General features: G+C 43.1%; 1 protein-coding gene across 1 annotated transcript in view; it reads left to right on the plus strand.

Moving 5' to 3' along the window:
* Positions 1-18,693, plus strand: part of LANCL2 (LanC like glutathione S-transferase 2) — a 32,979-nt gene extending 14,286 nt beyond the window's left edge. The window contains exons 3-9 of the mRNA XM_064705001.1: positions 1,015-1,222; positions 3,423-3,570; positions 4,166-4,312; positions 7,888-8,070; positions 10,336-10,512; positions 13,765-13,837; positions 15,581-18,693. Of these exons, the coding sequence (XP_064561071.1) occupies positions 1,015-1,222; positions 3,423-3,570; positions 4,166-4,312; positions 7,888-8,070; positions 10,336-10,512; positions 13,765-13,837; positions 15,581-15,696 (1,052 nt within the window). The 3' untranslated portion in view covers positions 15,697-18,693. The remainder of the gene's footprint in view (positions 1-1,014; positions 1,223-3,422; positions 3,571-4,165; positions 4,313-7,887; positions 8,071-10,335; positions 10,513-13,764; positions 13,838-15,580) is intronic.
* Positions 18,694-19,547: the final 854 nt, after the last annotated feature.

The raw sequence follows: 19,547 nt of genomic DNA on the forward strand, positions 1-19,547 counted from the left end.
GGAATGGTGGTTATGGTCAGTTCATCACACATGGTTTCACCCCCTGCTCAGGGGGAAGAGTCATTCCCCTGCTCCACCACAGGGGTCCCTCCTACAGGAAACAGTTCTCCATGAGTCCATCTCACGAGCAACAGCTCTCTGCAAACCTGCAGCATGGGTCACTCCTCCATGGGGTGCAGTCCTTCAAGCACAAGCTGCTACAGTGTGGGCTTCTCTCTCCTCAGGGGTTACAGCCTCCTTCCAATAGGTCACAATCTCAGCTTAGGCTGGCGTGCCTGCTTTGGTGTGCTCCATGAGTCTTCTCCAGGGGCTGCAGATGAATGTCTGCACCCTATGGTCCTCCATGGGCTGCAGGGGTACAGCCTCACCCTGATCTGCACCACAGCCTGCAGAGGAATTTCAGCTCCAGTGCCTGGAGCACCTCCTCTCTTCTCCTTCTTCACTGACCCTGGTGTCAGCAGAGTTGTTCCTCTGACATGTTCTCACTCCAGTCTTCTCTGGCCACAATTACAGCTGCTCAATAATGTTTTTTCCTCTTTTTCCTAAATCTGTTATTATAGAGATATTACCACTATTTCTAATTTCCCAGTCTTGACCACATCAGCCTTTGGAGCCACCAGGGATTGGCTCTGCCAGACATGAAGGAAGCTTCCAGCAATTTCTCACAGAAACCTGTAGCCTCCCGCTACCAAGGCTGGGCTATGCAAACCCAATACAGTTTGCCAAGTGTTGAGGCCTGAGTCATGGATTTTCTTATTTTTTTCGAAATTAAGACTCTACCATTTGGCTTCAGTCAGATTATTTTTATTTTTCCCACCATCCCATTGAAATGTCATCCAAATAGTGGCCCAGTGCCTTCACACTGTGTAAGCTAGGACCCTTGACTGACATGATTTATTGCCAAAATACCTGTTCACATTTGAGTTACTGGTTCAGAGGCACCAAAGAGGGGAATAGGATACACTTAGAAAGAGAAGTAAGTGAAACTCTCTCTTTTTCATGTGTTCATTTCAGGTATTGCCCTCTTATATCTGCAACTGTACCGTGTCACGAAAAACCAGAGTCACTTGCAGCGATCTCTTGATTACGTGAAGAGAATCCTTCGCAATCTGAATGGCAGAAGAGTTACTTTCCTCTGTGGTGATGCTGGGCCTTTGGCAGTGGGTGCAGTGGTTTACCACAAGCTGAAAAACAGCAGTGAATCTCAAGATTGTGTTGCCAAGTAAGTGGTTGATGGTGGGAAATGCCATGCCCTTCATTTGTAGAGAGCATTGGTTCAGTAACTTTGCAAGTGAAATTTTAGAGGACAGGGTTAAAGAATGGACACTTTCTCTCCTGATAAGGTTTCAGTACAGGAATACAAAATAGGCTTTATCTTTATTAAAGCTGGCTTGCACTTGATTCATATTTAGTCGTTTATCTTGAGTCCTCTATCGCTGTTAGGACAGGATGTCCTGGGCATATCTGTAGTGCACACACGTTCTGATTTTGTCACATTGAAGTGACATTTAACAAAAGCCACGCTCTTGTCATCAGCAATATGTAGTGCTTGTGCAGTATGTGATGCTTTCTGTAAAGAGCGGGTCTTAGTTGAAGATTCATTACAAAACATGTGCACTGGGTCTGGATGCAGGCAGACAGAAACGCGGTGTATGGGATTGGTACGTAACAAAAATTTAATATATCAAAGAGGAAGTATTCGCAGGAGCAGATTTGTAAAGGCAAAGAATTTAATTAGGTCAGAGCATATGAAGGGTGGCCTGAAAAAATTCCAGCCCTTTTTCAAAGTAATCTAAATGGAACAAATGTCTCAAGAAATCCCATTTAGTGTAGCTTCATTAGAGAGCTGACTGTGCCTTTGCTGGTACAGTTGATTGCTATCCCAGCAAGAGCTGGAAGTCCTGGAACCCTGTGGGGCTTGCATTCAGCACCACAGTCCATCTGATAGCTGTCCAGCAGCACACCTCAGGCTGGCAGAATTTGCAAAGAGGCTCATGTCCTCATCTCCATTCTAGTTTATGTTTGGAAACGTAATTGGTCTCTTTCTATTCTAGAATCCTAGTGTGATTAACCTCTGCTGCTGGTCCTGAATGAATATTTCAGTTTTGAAATGACTGTTAGGTTTGGGGTTTTTTGCTTTTACAACTGGCAGTCAGCTTGGGCATGTAATTTTGAATGCAGCTCAGAAAGCAGCATTGCCTGCTGTAAGGCAAAAAGCATGAGTATAGCAAAATGAGATTAGCAGTAAATCTTTTAGTGTTGCCTCTCCTTGGAAAGTAATTTCTACGAGGAGTAATGAAAAGGAGTTTAGTTTGATTGATTGTTTATAACTTTTTTGTTTACAAATATATACATGACACCAGCTGAATAGCACATTATAGATGTCAAAATGTAATCTGTGATTTCACTTATAACATTTTACCTTGTCCAGTTGTATGAGTTCAACAATAAAACTTAATAGTGAACAATTTAGAAGAAAATAATTTAATTCTAAACCCAAAGCTTAGTTCTGAGAAAAGAGATATAAAACTGGGTTTTTTTAGTAGCTTTTCCCTAGTATTAAGCAGGGATAGCATAAACACATGATTGAGGTCAGTGGTTTTGCTATGGCATGATATTAATGCTAACTCTTCTCCTGAGAAATAATAGCTGGAGGAATCTGGGAATTGAATTTGGTCTTAATCCAGACTGTTGTTACCCTTCCCCCAGTTTAAAATGGGATCATCACCATGGTTTCATCTAAATATCAATTTAATCAGAAAAGATAGGAAGAGACAGGGAGGGGTGGCCCTGAAACAGATCTCTGACCCACCTTGGTGCTAATACAGACTGGTAGAGTATTAGCAGAGAGTCATTCTGGAGAAAATGAGGATTACCATGGCCAGTGCTTCTTGTTTCTTGTTTTCTCACTGCTAAAGGCAAGCAAAACACTTGTGCATTGTAGCAGTGTGCTTTTCAAAACTGAGGTGCTAAATGTTTGAGACAATGTGTTTTCTTAGGAGAGGGAATGACAAATGGTGGCGTTGAGGTTTTTTGCATGTTTGTTTTTTCCCGTCTTAAACATGTATAATTAAGTGTTCCTCACTTTGGTGAAATTCCTAGAGGTTCCAGGAGGTTTCTGTCTTTGCTGGAGTAGCTCTCTGGGCTTCTCCATCTCCTACCCTGCGTCTGTTTCTGCCTGCACAGAATCCTGACAGCTGTGCTGATACTGGCCTGGCTCTGGCTCAGAGTTTTACATCTCCAGGATGGCAGGTGTGCAGAACTCCTGCCTGTGAACCCAGCAGCCAGCTGGGCTGGGAGTGGTTAAAGGGGTTGGTGGGGCTTCACCATTTGTTCTGCTTCTGGTTGGATTGATGGGCTTGTACAATGCAGCGTGGTCTCTACAGAAGATCCTCTCTCCCCACCTTCCTTGTCTGATGCAGGTTGTTGCAGCTCCAGAGGACAGTCATCAGCACAGATTCTGAACTTCCAGATGAGCTGCTCTATGGCAGAGCAGGTTACCTGTATGCCCTGCTGTACCTGAACACTGAAATCGGTCCAGACACTGTCCCACAGTCTGTTATCAAAGAGGTAGGACAGTTTTCTCTCTCCAGCATCACAGTATCACTGAGGTTGAACTGGGATCACTCTCATACATATTTCAAGCAATTTAAGAGAGTGGTGCTGGAGGGAAGAGGGGCCTAGAACTGGAAACCCAATCTCATTTTGTTCAGTCTCTTCCCCCTTTCCCTGCTGCCCAGCTGGGGCTGGGACAGGCCCGTGTGGGTGGGTCTGTGTCCAGCCAAGGAAATGTCTCAAGTTTTGACCACTTGAGACATTGTTACCAAAAAAAAAAACCCAGAAGTGTGCTAGTATTTTAAGTTCAAAGAAAGGAAATTTAGTGTGGGGAGCATGCATGACTGTTTTGCGGATACCAGAACCAGAGAAGCCAGGGCTGGAAAAAAAGTAATTAGAAATATTGATAGATTAAATTTTTACTCTTAAAATATAATTGAGTTCATCATTAAGGAAAATACCTTTTCTCCCTCAGCACTCAAATCCAAATGAATTGAATATTGTTGTCCTACCACTGTATTGTGGCTTATTGTTTGTTGTGGGTTTAGTCATGCAGAAGCAAAACCCTCTGAATTGAAGAAAGCAACTCAGGGTGTGTTCTTTTCCTTAGGTAATAGATGCTATTATTGAGTCGGGGAAGAACTTCTCCAAGGAGGAGCGGAAGACAGAGCGCTGTCCTCTGCTGTACCAGTGGCACAGGAAGCAGTATGTTGGAGCAGCCCATGGAGTGGCTGGCATCTATTACATGCTCATGCAGGTAAGAGCTTCTTCTCTTGGCTGGGGTGAAGTAGCAGGGATTTTTTGATCAGAGGGATCTTATCTTCAGCTTTCATCCGTGTGCAGTGTGCTGGATAAGGGTCTCACAACTTGGAGTCAGACTGCAGCACAGAGCTGTGCTGAGGTGCTGCCTAAGGGTTTGATAGCAGAGGAAAATTGTGACTAGGGCAGGATCACATTAGAATGAATTAACTCTTGAGCTGTGGTTCAGAGCAGCAGCTTTTCAGGATCTGATTTCTTGTCCTCAGCAAAGACAGTGAAGTGCTTTCTCTCATCTTCATACTTCTTCTGGTACCTGCAGTTAGAACAGCTAAAAATTCACTTACTCACTATCCATCACTCTTCAACTTTTTGCTATTTTTAAATTATTGTACCACTGATGACTCCTGTCCTCCATGCCCTTCCTCTCTTCTGTAGTGATTTCCCCCCCCCCCCACTGTCTTGATGCTGTTGGAAGACTATCCTTAATCACACATTTGTCTTCAGTATGCTTTTAATATTTAGATGTTTTTCTTCTTCCTTGGTTCCCCTATTTCTCACACAAAAGTCTGATATACTTTTGTGTATTTATGACCTCTGTTTTCCTCTTTTTGTTTTCCTTAGTGAGATTCCTCTCTTCTGTAAACCTCCTCTTTCTCATACTTAAATCAATTCCCCCTGCCCTGAGATTTGCAATAGGATTTATGATTATTTTTGTTCTACAGTCTGGGAAAAGAGCCTTAAGATTCATTATAGAAGATTGCCACAGAGCTACAAAACTTTATTGCACCTGTTTCTGGTTTTTGAAGGTGCTGCTGCCAGTCTGTATATCTCTGTAAATATCAGTTTCCTTGCCAGCTCATGCAGAATGAGTTTTCTTCAGGCAAATGGAAGGACTGTACATCCTCACAGTCTGCAGCTGTGTACCAGTGCTCACTGCAGAAGTGATTGAGCTGGTATTTGGTGCTGCTACTGCTCAGCCATTCCTTGCTTAGAAAAAATGCTGCATTACCTTACACCATTTCCACCAGCAGTTCTGGTTGAACCAGCTGACTTTGCTGTAGAAGTAGCTACTGCTCTGCTGCCTGGGGTGTGTCTTAACCTTACTATACCCATTTTCTGCAGTGACCATCCCACTGGGGCCTCAGGCTGCTCTGATTTACCCTGCTCTTATCTTTACCTACTGCTTTCTTCAACAAGGTTGTCCACTCCCTACTGCTTCTTTCAGCTTTCTGGCTTCTCTTTCCCTGCTTGTGCTAGATTTTCAGAGAAACATCTAGTCTCCTAAAGAAGGCTCTTTAAACGCTCCATGCTCCATTTACTATTTAAGGTTGATAGCAGAAATCATTGCACATTGCTTTTTGGTTTGAGCAGAAGCTATTCTATCTACATGTTAAAATCCTAGTTATTTTTCCTTTACATGTAATTGCTGCTTTTAAGAATTACCAGAAAGTTATTGTTTATGCAGCATTACATTACCATATTTTCACTGTATGTTAAATATTGTGAGTCATGCAAAGTTGAGTCATCCACTGCAGAAGAAGATGGCATATCAGAGTCCCATACTTTCCTCATCCCTCCCACGCCAAATGGGGTGAATTTTGCTGTATTTTCATCAAAGAATTCAAGAGATGGTTTGTTGAGAGTGGTTATTTGATAACAAAAAAAAAGGCATTGAACATTGCACCTGAGATGTGAAGGTTACTGAGGGTAATTCCTGTACAACACCTATATCATACAATCACAGAATATGCGGAGTTGGAAGGGACAAATCAAGATCATCAAGTCCATCTCCTGGCCCTGCACAGAACACCCCAAAAATCATACTATGTTCCCAGAGTGTTGTCCAAACTCTTCTTAAACTGGAGAAAACAGGTATTGCTGGAGTTATTTACAGGCTGCTAGAAGAATAAGAGCTTAGCCATGTTATAACTCATCCAGGAGGAAGAGGGGGGATTCTGAAGTTCTAACTAGGAAGTCTCTAAGATCTTTTCACTAACCCTGAAACACAAGTGTCTGTTTGCATACCATTGCTCTTGGCCAGAAAGTCAGGACACACACCTGTAGGTTACTCTTTAGCTGTTTGAAGTGAGTGCTGGGAGCCTCAGCAGCTTGGGCAAGAAACTCCCTTGTACTCAAATCTTCTTGGAAACACAAGGTAAGGAGGTTTGTAAAGAGCCCTGCTCTTCTTGGATTTAGCTCCTAAGGATTTCTGAGCTGACCTGGGCTTGCCTTGCACAGCTCCCAACTGAAGGCATTTATTGCTGGTGCCCGTCCTCTTTGCCTTCTTCTGCAGGATTGCCTTGTGAAATAAGAACCCAAAACAAACATTCCTATGAAGCCTCCCTACCACACAGGGAGGATTCTGAGTGAGAGCTGATTAACTTTGAGGTATTTTTCATGACAAGCTGCTCTGTATTCAAGTGTACTTCTGATGAGCAGCAGGAACAGTCTGGCTTGAGGGACGTGGTGGATAGAAGTCTGGCAGAGGGGAAATAGAGGCTTCTCATTTCTTCAGGTTACTCAAAATATAGCTATTGAAAGTTTACATTCATTTGGCTGCCAGACTTTGAATTCTAGGAGTGTGCTCACCTGTTGAATACAAATGTGCTGGAGCTGGTGGGAAACAGTGGAATTTTATGACATTGAATCAGTAATAAAGACAAGTTATTTTAAAAAATAAGGTCAGTTATTAGGCTGTTATAGGTTCCAGTGCCTGTGGCTGTTCCCACAGCTTGCAGAAATTCCAGAAATCATATAGATTGTGTCAAAATAGAGAGCTCTGCTGTTAAAATGGTGGAAAATGGGCTGGTATTGGAGGGAATGTCAACCAAGAGCAACTGCAGACACCACAGTTACTTGGCTTCTAAACCTTTAGTTACAAGGAACATGCAGGATGATGGATGTATTCTTCACTTGACAAGGATGTAAATTAAACAAAAAAATTAGAAAGGAAATTCCTAAGAGCAACTGAAGGATGATTTTGTAGTACAAAGATGTTTAGGTATTTGGTGAGGTAGCTATTGCTTCTGCAATTGGAAATGCAGATTTATAGCCCATAGCTTCAGGAGCTTTGTTTAGCATGGAAAACTTCAGCCTTCATAAATCTCTTGCCAGGTATGCTGCTATATACACTTTCCTTCATTTGTTGGGAAATAGTTATTTTTAAAACAAAATGTGTAACCCAATACATTTGAAGTCTGTATTATGAGCACCATGTGTACAAAACTGTCTTTCTTCTGTAAGCGTTCTCCCTATTTGGAAAGTCACAAAGAGAGGTCTGGGAGTCATACTCTGTTCTCAGTTCTTCCATAATCTTTCTGTGTCACCTCCATTAAGACAGGTAACAACTTGGTGTCCCAATTTCTTTGTCTCTGCAATGACTGTAAAAATGCTCTTAGCAAGGGTGTAATAAGCAAGCATTAATTAAATCTGTAGGATGTGATTCACAGTATTTGGATCAAGGGCACTTATGTAGGATACTTGAAAACAGATTGTAGAATTAAGTGTTGATACACAATTTGTTACTACTTCTGTTGATGTATTTAGTGATGTTTATTTTAATGTTTTCCTCAGCCAATTGCAAAAGTGGACCAGGAGACCCTGACAGAGTTGGTGAAGCCAAGCATTGACTACGTGCGTCATAAAAAATTCCGATCTGGGAATTACCCATCATCACTGAGCAATGAGACTGACAGGCTGGTTCACTGGTGCCATGGTGCCCCTGGAGTCATCCACATGCTCATGCAGGCTTATAAGGTAAATCATTCTGTGTTCATAGATTTCACAGAGTATTCTGGGTTGGAGGGGACCCACAGTGATCATCAAGTCCAGCCCTTAAGTGTGTGGTCCGAGCAGGGATCAAACCCACAGCCTTGGTGTAATTAGTACCAAGCTCTTAGATATTTGTATATATATATCTACACATATGTATGTATATATACCTCTGTCTTCACAGAGAGACTTATATGCAGGCCTGTTTGTTTGCAAGACTTTATATAGTGTATTTCTAGATCTAGGCTTTTGAACAAGAACCCCAAGCAAGACACCTAAGAATCTCAGAGTACTTAAATTGGTATGTTTTAAAGAGAAAATAAGTGGGTAAAATTTCTTCTCAGGGCACTAGCAGTTACTAAACTTTCTTGGGAAAGAGACATATGTTTAAACAGTTTGGCATCAGAGTCCTGGGTGTGAGAACTTTGACATAAATTCTTTGAAATATCCCAAGAGTTTTAACAATTATGTTGGTTTTCAAAAATATAGGTTCATGTGCCTTGCCAAAGAATGTCTTTCATAAATTACACCTTTATTAAGATATAACTCTGGAGAATTTAACGTCAGAGCTAAGATCCCAGGCCCCTTCCAGGGCATAAATAAAACTGCTGAGCTACCACAAGCCTGCTGTTTGCCCTTCTCCATTCTTAGCTAGGTTTGCTACCTGACTTTTTGTGTGCTTCTGATTTGCGTGACATTTGAAAGTATGCCATTTAATTAAATTTATGCAAATCGATTCTTGCTTTTGACAGCCCTCCTTGACAGATTCCCTGGTTGGCATCTGGGTGGGCTGATGAAAAGCAGGCTTGGTTTATGGAATAATCACTTATGCTGCTACCTGAAATGTGAACTTTAAATTTCTTACAGCATTGCTGCATGTAACAGCAGTTGCAGTTGTTTTTTCTTTGGACTGTGGTAGGAGATTGACTTAACACTTCTCCACTCTCTCCTTCTTTGTCAATGTGATGCTTTCCCCAGCACAAAATGTTTTGCAAGAGGTGAGAGGGATAGCACCAAGTTCTGATTAGCAGTCTCCTTTTTGGCATCTTTCTGTGTTTAAAGTGATGAAACGTATGTTTTTCTATTATTCTTTATATTCTTCTTTTTGAAGCACTGAAAGAAAAAAGGTGGCATGTGTTTGCTGGCTATGCTTTCATACCAGGCACAGGACTTGTGATAACAGACAGCAGTGTTTGTCCTGGAAATCAGGTGCTGTCACCAGGCCTTAATTCAAAATGTTATGGCTAAGCAGCTGGCAAACCCTGTTCAGAGAGAGGCACTTCCTGTATCAAGCTTGTGAATTTAAGAATCTTGCATGTTAGTTGCTTCTATTATCTTACTAAATAGTTTGGCAGGGGTTACCATCTCCAAAGGACTAGATCTACAGTAGTGCATCAGGTTTGTTTCATTTGGGTTATTTTGGTTGGGGTTTTGTTGTTGTTGGTTTGGGGTTTTGTTTGTTTGTTGATCTGTAAAGCGACTTAGGCAAAGGTGAGCAGCAAAGTGGCTTTATAAAGGTGGAATTCTGGTGTTAATCACCTAAATTACTTGCTTTTGTTTGCTTCTTTCTGTATGAGCCCTCTGTGTTTAAAATGTATATCAGTTGCAGTAAACTTTGCAAAAGTGTTCCGTTGCTCAAACTGACTACTGCTTCTGAGTATATACTATACAAATATACCTTTACTCATAAAGGAAATGTGGGGTTCCTGCATGTATTTGTGGCAGAGAAAAGAGTCCTGTGCTATGCCAACAGATATTCTTGTGCATTTTTGACGTGGAATTGAAGGCAGACTGAGCAACCAGGAAGAATTAGTCATGAAGACCAGACCAGCAATTTAGGACCAGATTTGATATCTATTATTCTATTTTACGTTTCTTGGAGGCAGCATCACATTTCTGTATTTTCAAATTCTGGTTTGGGAATAGAAAATGAAGAAAAAAGGACCACATAATGTTCAAATAGATTGTAGGTTTTAGAACCAAAGGCCTTGAACTTGAGTTTTTTCTTTGGGGGTCCTGATTTTGAAAGCAAAAACCAGAAAAGTTTTTTCTTTTACCCTGAAGGAAAAGGAGAAACAACCTACTAAGGAAAGAAAGAGAAGTCTATGAAGAATAGATTATTAAAATTAAAAATAAATTTTATATGGAAAAGCCCTACACAAACAGCAAAACATCTGTCAGGAGCAGCTTCCTTTTATTTTCATTAATACTTCAATTGATGTGTGTTTATTCTCTGTTTTTATTCCACAGACTTTTAAAGAGGATAAATACCTGAAAGATGCTATGGATTGCAGTGATGTCATCTGGCAGAGAGGTTTATTGAGAAAAGGGTATGGCATCTGCCATGGTACTGCTGGCAATGGCTACTCCTTCTTGTCTCTCTATAACCTAACTCAGGACAGAAAGTACCTCTACCGAGCTTGCAAGGTGAGCTCTGCAGCATGCCAGCAGCATCACTGCTCCCTTTCACATCCCAGTACAGCCTGTACAAACTGGGCTGGGGGTGGGCTGGTGTGCCCTGGGGCTGGCTGGGACACTGGGTGGGATAACAGGGCCCATCCCTTGCTCCACTTCGCTCACTTTGGCTGGACAGCTTCAACTGTGTCTGTTGGGCGGGCACTGTCTTGATAAGCACAGTGAAACAGACAAATTATTTGTAAGAGGGGAGGGACTAAATGTATTCAGAAGAAAATAAGAGCCTGGAAATTAGCCTGCCTGAACAATAACAGACTGATGTTATGTTGTGGTAATTATTCCACTGAGAGTTTCACTGTCCTCCTCAGGTCCTCAAGCTGTTTGTATTTGTGTTTTGTAATTATTTGTTTTCAGACTAGTGCCTGTTTGGGGCTTTTAGAGCTCCGAATTGCAGTTACTGAATTGCTCACTTAGAGTTTTTTTATTAATACAAATTGCAGAGAAAGACACACTCAGAATTTTTCCATTGGAATTGTCCAAGTTCTGCTCTTAGCTCCTGACTGTGCTAGCACTTACTGAAGGAGAAGGCTTTCTCTGCCTGTTTTCCAACCTTGTAAGACCTTGGTTTGGTTTGTTGGGGTTTTTTTTCACAGTTTAGTTCACTGACATGAGGTTTTATATTGTGTACACAGCTTTTTAGCTGAAGCCTTTTACACAGCATTGCAAATGAAATTTGATGAGTTGCTTCCTAGGTGTTTTTTAGTGAATATTGGCCATATGTAAAGTTACTGTATTCATCTCTGCAGTCAGCCTGTCCTCTCTCAGCAGAGCTTTAAAAATCTGCTGCTTGTCTCACATTTACCAAAGCATCATGCTGTGAGGACACCTGTAGACATACCTGCATCCTAGAGATTGAAATAAAGCCGTAGTGCTCCCCCAGCAAATGTGTGACTTAGTTACACATGGAGTCACCCGCTGCTGATGTGTGAGCCACAGCGCGCTGCAGGCATTGCTGGCAGCACGGCTGTCAGCTCTCCCTATCATCCTCCGTGCTAGCACACCTTGTGCAGCTCTGGGCAGCTCCTGGTGCTGCTGCATTTCTGGCCCAAGAGAGCCAGATGTTTGTCCACACCTGTCTAGAGAAAAGCTAACATATCTGTCTCAAAGCCAGGAAAGGCAGAGACTCTGATACGTACCTGAAATCCCTTTAAGAAGGAGGTTGTGATGCCATGGCCAAAGACTGTTTGCTGGAGCTGCCCACCATAGTCAGGCAGTGGATTTGCAGCCACTCTGCCACTCAGCATCTCCAGCATCCCCTTGGGGATGCTATGTGGGAGAGTGGGGAGACAACAGGCAGAGTAAGGGGAAACAAGCAGAGGAATTTGCTTGTCTGGCATTCTTGAAATCTTTTCTTTCTGATCCAGAGTGTGCAGGGAAGCAAACATGTTGTTTTGTTGGTACCTAGAGGCGTGTAACTGAGAGAATGAGATGGCTGCCCTCCCAGGGGTGCTTCTTCACACCAAAAACATCAAGCCCAGGGGAAGGAGTCTTGCCTGGAATACCTGCTTTGAAAAGCCATGAGGCTGTTTCACAAATGAACCGCAAGAACTTGAACAGAGGAGACCCCTGTTTTGTCCTTCACATTTTATCCTCACAGCTTTACTCTCCCATTGTCAGGAGCTGAGGCACTCGTAGCTGGCCTGTGTGTAGAGGAGACAGGGGCTGTGGCATCCCGGGCTGCAGGCAACAGAGCATTGAGCCCTGTGCTGTTCAGCATTGTGACTGCCACTGTTGGTGGCAAGCATGCCAGTCCGTGTGACAAATAGTGTCAGATGTCTTCCTAAGAGATTGTTTCTTCTCCCCCCACCAGTTAAACAAAGATCCTGTGGCTTACTGGATGACAGTTGTGCTGAAGCTATGAACTTGCAAATGATGGTTGTGTTTCAGTAGCCTAAGGTGCATTTTTTGAATTTCTGTTGCAGTTCCCAGGCTGGAAGTAATAGTCAAGGCTAGTGTGCAATCAGATGTGGATGTTGCAAGAATTGATTGTATCTTAGAAATATGCCATAAACATGTTTGGTCCTCACATTTAAGACAGGATTACATGGGAGAATTCAACCATAGTTTGGAGATCTATACCCAGAGGGTGAACAGAAATGTTTAATCAGTTCTTAATAACAGTGTGAATCACAGTGTTTGTGGTTTTTCCTTGTGTTTCCTGAAGACACACACATATGCACATACCTCTATCAAGAGAAGATCATCATCCTCCACTAAATATTTAAACAGAGCAGAGTGGGGAGGTGAGGGAGAAAGGAGATACCACCCCTTTCCTTCTAATGAACAGACTGATGGCTCTGGAATCATGCTTAGACCCCATAAAGCCCCAGCTCTAGGGCAGGGACACCCTCTAGTTAGGCTGATGGGTTTGCCAGCAGGTAGCCAAACTGCAGGGGGAGCAGGGAGAGACCTCTCAGTCCTTTGCTTTGCAGGAGTCTGTGCTTGTATTTCAAACAAGCAGTGGTTTGTGTCCAAGCACAGAAATGCCAGGGGAGCCTGTGCCCCCCTGATGCTCTGGGGAGCCATAAAGGAGAAGTAGCTGGTTGTTACTGAATTGATCCAGGTGTGGTTCATAAGCCATGTGTGTCTGATGTAGCTACTGCAGCAGTGCTGATCAAATGTGAGAAAGACACTTAACTGTTAACTCTTTTTAATGGTAATCCATTTTCTGCAACAAAACATTGATGACCATAATTGTCTAACTGTATTTATAATGATTTTTCATAAGGCTTGGGAAGAGCAAATAAATGAAACTAATTAATGACAGCTGAAGATTGAATACTCTGAATTGGTGCACAGAAATGAAAGAAAACCAAAATGCAATTAACATTTATAAGTCCTCAGTTTGTGGATAAATTAAGCAACAAGAGAGATAAGAGACTGGTACAATATTAGTAAATTTTGACCAAGTATATCTTTTCTTACAGCATTTTTCCTTGGCATGTAGCAGGGTTGATTTACAAAAAGCAGATGTCTAGCCCACCATTACATTATTAAAACTGAAACTCACTCTATGCAAATACATATTTTAAAACCTAATTGCAGGCCTTGTCATGGTTGAAGGAGGACAAATTGATCTCAGTGATTTATGTGTTGTGTGTCTGCTTACACTGCTTCACATTTTGTACCTATTAATGCAATTCAGATACTCAAGCTTGCATTTAACAGTCTTAAATAAAAATATATTTTTAATGTGTTCCCCAGTTTGCTGAATGGTGTTTGGAGTATGGTGCACATGGATGTCGTATTCCTGACCGACCTTATTCCCTCTTTGAAGGTAAAGTGCTGGTGTTGCAGATGGTCTTGTACTACAGGAAAGAGGGGCCTCCTTGCAAGTTTGGCACATGTGTAGTAGTTGGGAAGTCTTTGATGGGTTCTTCCACTATTAAATTCCCCCATGGCATCATCTCTGCCTAAAAGAAGGCAGGGGGTAGAAAAGGACAAAGAAAAATCATTCATTGTCACAACTTCCACTCCTGCTTTCATTTCAGCAGCTTGAATGTAAAACCAGTGGCAGTGTTACTCCAGAATAAAATTCTACTGTGCTGATGCAGCTTGGTTTAAAGCAAACAGAAGTTCAGGCAGCAGTTTTGTCACAGATGGTTTTTCAGAGGGACTGGGCAGAGGAGCAGCTGTGGGTAGGAGGTCTCCATCCAGCTGCTAGCTGTCAGAACTAGGCATTCTCTGCTGCCATACTCATCCAAGGAAAAGGTAGTTTTAATATGAACCCAAATCACTTGAACAGGAAAGCAGTGCAGAGTTCTTAGGGGCTTATCTTTAAGTTCCAAGATGTTACCAGATACTTTCCTAGAGCTTTGTATTTTTTAAAATATAGCTTATTTTCTATTCCTTGTATCATCCTCATGTTCCAGAATCAGTACCAAGGAATTATAGATCCAGGTAGGATTTAAGGTAGCATCGTGGCTGCTCCAAGAACAACGAGCCTCGTCTGCCACCTGCCGCAGATACTTGAAATTACAGCAGCCGAGCGGGGATATTTGCAAATTAACAATCCAGGGCGTGAATGAATATATTAGAGCAGGAGTTTATAAGCAGCCCTTCTAAACAGAGTTATTGTCTTAATGCTTAAAGGAGAAAAGCATAAGTATTCCTATTCCTGAGAGCTCTTGTAGGAAGGGACAAGAGCATGCATACAATCTGTTGTATAAAAGCTTTGAAATTTGTTGAGAAAGTGAAACAGTGCAAAGAGATTTGTGCTTGAATGCTGACATAGAGGTTATATTTTGGTTTTTAATTGTGTAGATTTTTAAAAGAAAAATATAGAAGTCTCATATTTGAGATGGAAAAACTTCTTAAAGTTTGTTTCTTTTTGAAGAAAATTTTTGGCTTCTTTTTGAAGCCAAAATCATGCTTGCAGTTGTCCACTTCTGCCTGAACATGCGTGCTTCGAACAGAAGTTGCATGTGCATCTTATGGAATTGTCCTAAGTGTTTTGTTTCAATCAATACTGTAATTCAGAAAGGTTCCTTTATATATATGCATAGCTATTTATAAAATAGGATTTTAGCATAAAACTGAACTTGTATTTGCAGGATTTCCTTGTTGTGCCTCTCCTGACTGTCACCCTGTGAGTTCTGCTGGGTGATGCACTATGGGGTCTGGGTGGCCTCTTCATGGATAGTGAGGAAATGAATCTGTACTTCACAAGTGCAATAAAGTTCTGGCTTTTTCTTTTAACCAGTGAAATAAGAAGCAAGAGCTGCTCAAATTATGAAGGACAGTCCAAGCTTGGATTAACTTTTTCTTAATTTGAAATAGCATTGAGGTTGTTCAGTTGAAGACATGTTAGCAGAGACATCTTGGTTCTTGCCTTTGATATTTCAAAAGAAAATCCGTTTTTTGGGTAAAGTAAAGATGAACTTGCCTTTCTGGAGGGCCTAAGTTCACCTTTTTTAAAAAAAGATGCCAGTGAGGCAGGTGTTCAGATAGGTGCTGTTGCCTTTGCTGTCAGCTGTGCTATTTTAATGTGCACAATGATCTCCTTCTCGTTATGTTTTAGGCATGGCTGGAGCTATTCACTTCCTCTCAGACATTTCAGTACCGGAGACTTCCCAGTTTCCAGCGTTTGAACTTAGACCTCAAAGGAGAGAAAACAAAGTGGAACAGGACAGCTAAAACCATCATTTTGAAAGGAAACTGATGCCAAAAGAGATGAGACTGTTTCGTGCCTCTGATAGTGAACGAACTTGACGCTGAACCGACAGGTGGATAAAGCCCTTTTCTCACCCCTTCTGCCCCAAAGGACCGTGAAGTCTTTAGAGCATGAACAGGAGAAGCCACACTTAAGTTCTGTTAAAGTGACACCTTCAGATGTAGGACCAGAGAAGTCAAGTTTTGAACTTTCTCTTTTCTGTTGTATTTGTCTCTTCAGGTCTTTGCCATGCTCTGCACGTTTATTGGTGTTGTGTGTTGATCCGAGTCCTTTGTTGTTAGCCACAAGCTGGTCTCCGTGTGAATCTCTGTCCTGTACCTCCGTGCATGACTCACAAGAGCAGTGTTGCTTTCTGCAGCGTGCTTACCGCGGGGAGAGCTCGCTGCAGGATGGTGCCCAGCTTCACTGGTGTGCTGGCAGCTCTACAAAGAGATGAAAACGTTTCTGTGTTCATTTTTTTCTGCCTTTTTCTCCACAGTCCTTACAAGCTAAGCTGGTGGAGATCAGCCTGTTTTGTTGAAGAGGCGTGAGGCCATTTCTGTTTTCAGAAAGTTAGCAGGTTGAAAGGGATCTGATTTTTCTTTTGCTGCTGTTGTGGGAGGCTTCTTCTGTTGTTCCCTTTGATAGCTGCAGCTGGTTAGTGTGTTAGGTGCTTATAGCAGGGGGGAGATGCTCCTTCCCACCACTGCAAAGCCCATCCCATGCCATGAGCTTAAGCTGCAGGTGGAGTCACCCGGACCGACCTCCCTCTGCCACCAACAGCAGAGCCTGGACAGCACAACTGCTTGTCCTTTCCTAGACCTCGATTGGGAATAAACCTCTCCTGCAGCATCTCGTATACAGATGAGCAAGGGAGGCTCCAGGGCAAGCCTCCCATGCAGGCAGCTCAGGATGGTTGTTACTTTGGAACCAAAGGGGTGATTTGTTCTGGCCCTCCCCTCCCATGCAGTAGTACAGGAGTGATAAGTACCAGCTGCTTTTGGAAGCTGCAGAGATTATTGAGCAATATGCAGCCATTGCTAGTGGCTGTAATTGAAGTATAATTCATCTTCAAATCCACACAGTAAAAGCTCTTTTCCCATAGTCTTAACTGCTGCTAGTGCTTTGCTTGCCCCTGTAGTGTGGTGGGGTTGTGAAGTACTAGACCTGCCTCCAGGTGCTCCTGAGTATCAGGCTATTGGTTTGGGAAAAATGGGACATACTTTAAGTACTCTCAGAGCAGGCTTATGTGTCAGGTAGTACCTGAAGTGTAGTGCACTCCCATCACTCAGGTTCTGCGGTCATCCTCCCCCAGGTCTCCTTGTGCTCTCTCAGTCCAGGTGCTGATTTTAATTGCTATCTTCTGTCAGGTGTGAGTGTGACAGATGGCACAGTTTGACCTTTTGGGCACACATCAGGATATGTGTGACCTGTGGGCCATCTGCTGAGTGCCAGTGTCTGGTTGGGCTTGGAGATGCACTGTTGCTCCTGCATAAATTGGTCTTGATTTGTCACCTGGCAGGTGACTTCCTTGAGCACATTCCAGTGCCCCTTGCCAAATCCCTTGCGATGGTAATAATTTCTCCACTCATTTATGCTGGACAGCAGCAGTAATGCAAGTGCACAAACAGCTTAACATCACAGTGTAGCAGCTTCTCTACTGGTTTGTCAGGGAGGATTAAAACATGGGAGCAGCAGAAGAGACTTCTCCACCCCTCTGGCAAAGGCAGAAGGTGAGATGGGAGCAACAAACCCAGGTGCATCTCTAAAGCCAGAGATTGGGGAAAATGCTGAAAGGCAGTGGGAGTGGGGAATGCTGCATGGCAAGCAGCTGGACTGAAGCAAACGGGAGCAGAGCAGAAAAGTGAGGAACAGAGGGAGTTATTAATGTGGGGGATCAGTGAGGAGCAGGAAGAGCTGGAAGATCTTGCAGGCAATGCACAGTGTACTAACAGAGATATCTCGATGAGAGATTGCTCCATGCCAAGAATGCAAAGAGCTAACTGTTTCTTTCTTCAGCCCGTGGATCCCTGATGCTGCCCATAGAAAAGCCAGGAAGGAAACTTGCCCGGGAAGTCTCAGAGAAATACTAACAGAGGTAGATGCCAGCTCTGATCCTGTTTCACATCACCCCTTTGTTCCACACCCACCTCTTTGTTCCTTCCCCTCCACTGTGGGTGCAGAGCATGTTGGGTGTGTGAACAGGGAAAGGGCTCACCACATTTACAGGAACTGCCTGCCAACACTGGCCACCCTGGCAAATCCCAGGCCTCTGTTGTGTGGACTGTTTAACTATGGGGTCAGCTGGCAGGTTTTTCATTCAGTGATTATCTGCATATTGGTCTTGGCTACTGTGCTTGGAGTGGCTGCTGTGGGAGGTGAGTTTGGCTGGCTGGAGCCTAAAGGGAATTAAAACCTGGTAGTTTTTAAAATGCACAGATATATACACAGTAAGAACAGCTGAATGCTGAGCAGACCCCCAGGATGCTGGAGTGTACCTGCCAAGCTAATGAGCAAGTCAGCCACCTGCGCTTTGGTACCACAGCCAGCCTTCTGCCATGGTGGGGCCTGGCACCATCTTCCTCTGCAGAGCCCTCTCAGAACTAAGACTGGAAATGTATTCAGCTGGGAATTGTCTTGACAGTGCACCTGCCTCATCTTCCTGACGTGACTTTCCCTGTGGCTCCTCCTTTCTGTTTGTCACAGCATTGAGGTATCTAGGTGGCCCCTTAAGGAAAGACACAGTGTCAAGGTGAAAAAGTGCATTTCACCAAGGCATTGTCTTCAGAAATGACATCAAACTACAAATGTAGAAAATGTCTTAATATTCCCTGGTTTGCTTTGTCTGTGTGTAATAGTTCATCTGTTGCAAAAAGCAGTAGTGTTAAAAATGGAAATGCTCTTTGGGCAGAAAAAGAGGAAAAAATGCTGATGTTTTGTTCTTTGGCTTTATTAGTAAAGATTAAGCTATGTGGTGGTAATTTGTGTGAGTCTGGTTTTTTCTTCATTGTGGTTCTCCTTCCCTCCAGCTCTGTGGTGGTAGCTGTCCACTGATCTGACTGCTGAGCTGCTTCCCCATCTTATAGTCCTGCAGGATGAAACACATGCCAAAAAGAGATTGCTGGTTTTGTAACCTTCCCATTTTCCTAGCACTGCACGTGCCTTTCCTGCTGCTGCTCCCAGATGATTTTTAGTGCACGTTGCTTAGTGCAAAGCTCTGCTTTCCTTTGTGGCCACACGGATCCTGTTGAAGAGTTTGCTGCTAACGCCAGACTCGGAATGAACTGGTTTTTAAAACACATGTATGAAATCTCCCTGTCCAGCTGAGTAAAAGCTGTTTCCCACCTTTGAGGAAGTTTGAAATGTTCCTCTAGCTAGGCTTTAACAGAAGGAAACATCAAGTAGGCTGCAGGCCAAGTGCAGTATTTCTGTTTCACACTACCCTTTGTGCCACTCATGGCCATCTTGGCCACCAAGAGAAACTGCTGCTTTTTTGGATGGAGAGGATCAGTTTGGTCTGCAGACAATCTGTACAAATTCAGGTGTAGGTTGATAATGGTGTTGGGGCTTTTCTAGCACAGCAGATCTCTAACATCTAAATAGCACATGAGCAGTGCATGGGAGGCAGTGCATGTGCTGTGTGTCACCTCACAGCTAGGGCAGAGTCACCACTGTGCTGCCTGAGCCCTGCCCAGCAGGCTGTTTGATGCAGCAGCCTTTCCTACTGAAACTTCACTTTTTCCCATATGTTTCCATTGGTTTCATGTTGATTCATAGTCAGGGCCAGTGTGATTTGTGCACAGGGACCTGACTTTCAACCACTGCTTTCTTCTCC

This window comes from Zonotrichia leucophrys, chromosome 2 (genome assembly GCF_028769735.1).
Source record: "Zonotrichia leucophrys gambelii isolate GWCS_2022_RI chromosome 2, RI_Zleu_2.0, whole genome shotgun sequence".
Classification (NCBI taxonomy): domain Eukaryota; kingdom Metazoa; phylum Chordata; class Aves; order Passeriformes; family Passerellidae; genus Zonotrichia; species Zonotrichia leucophrys.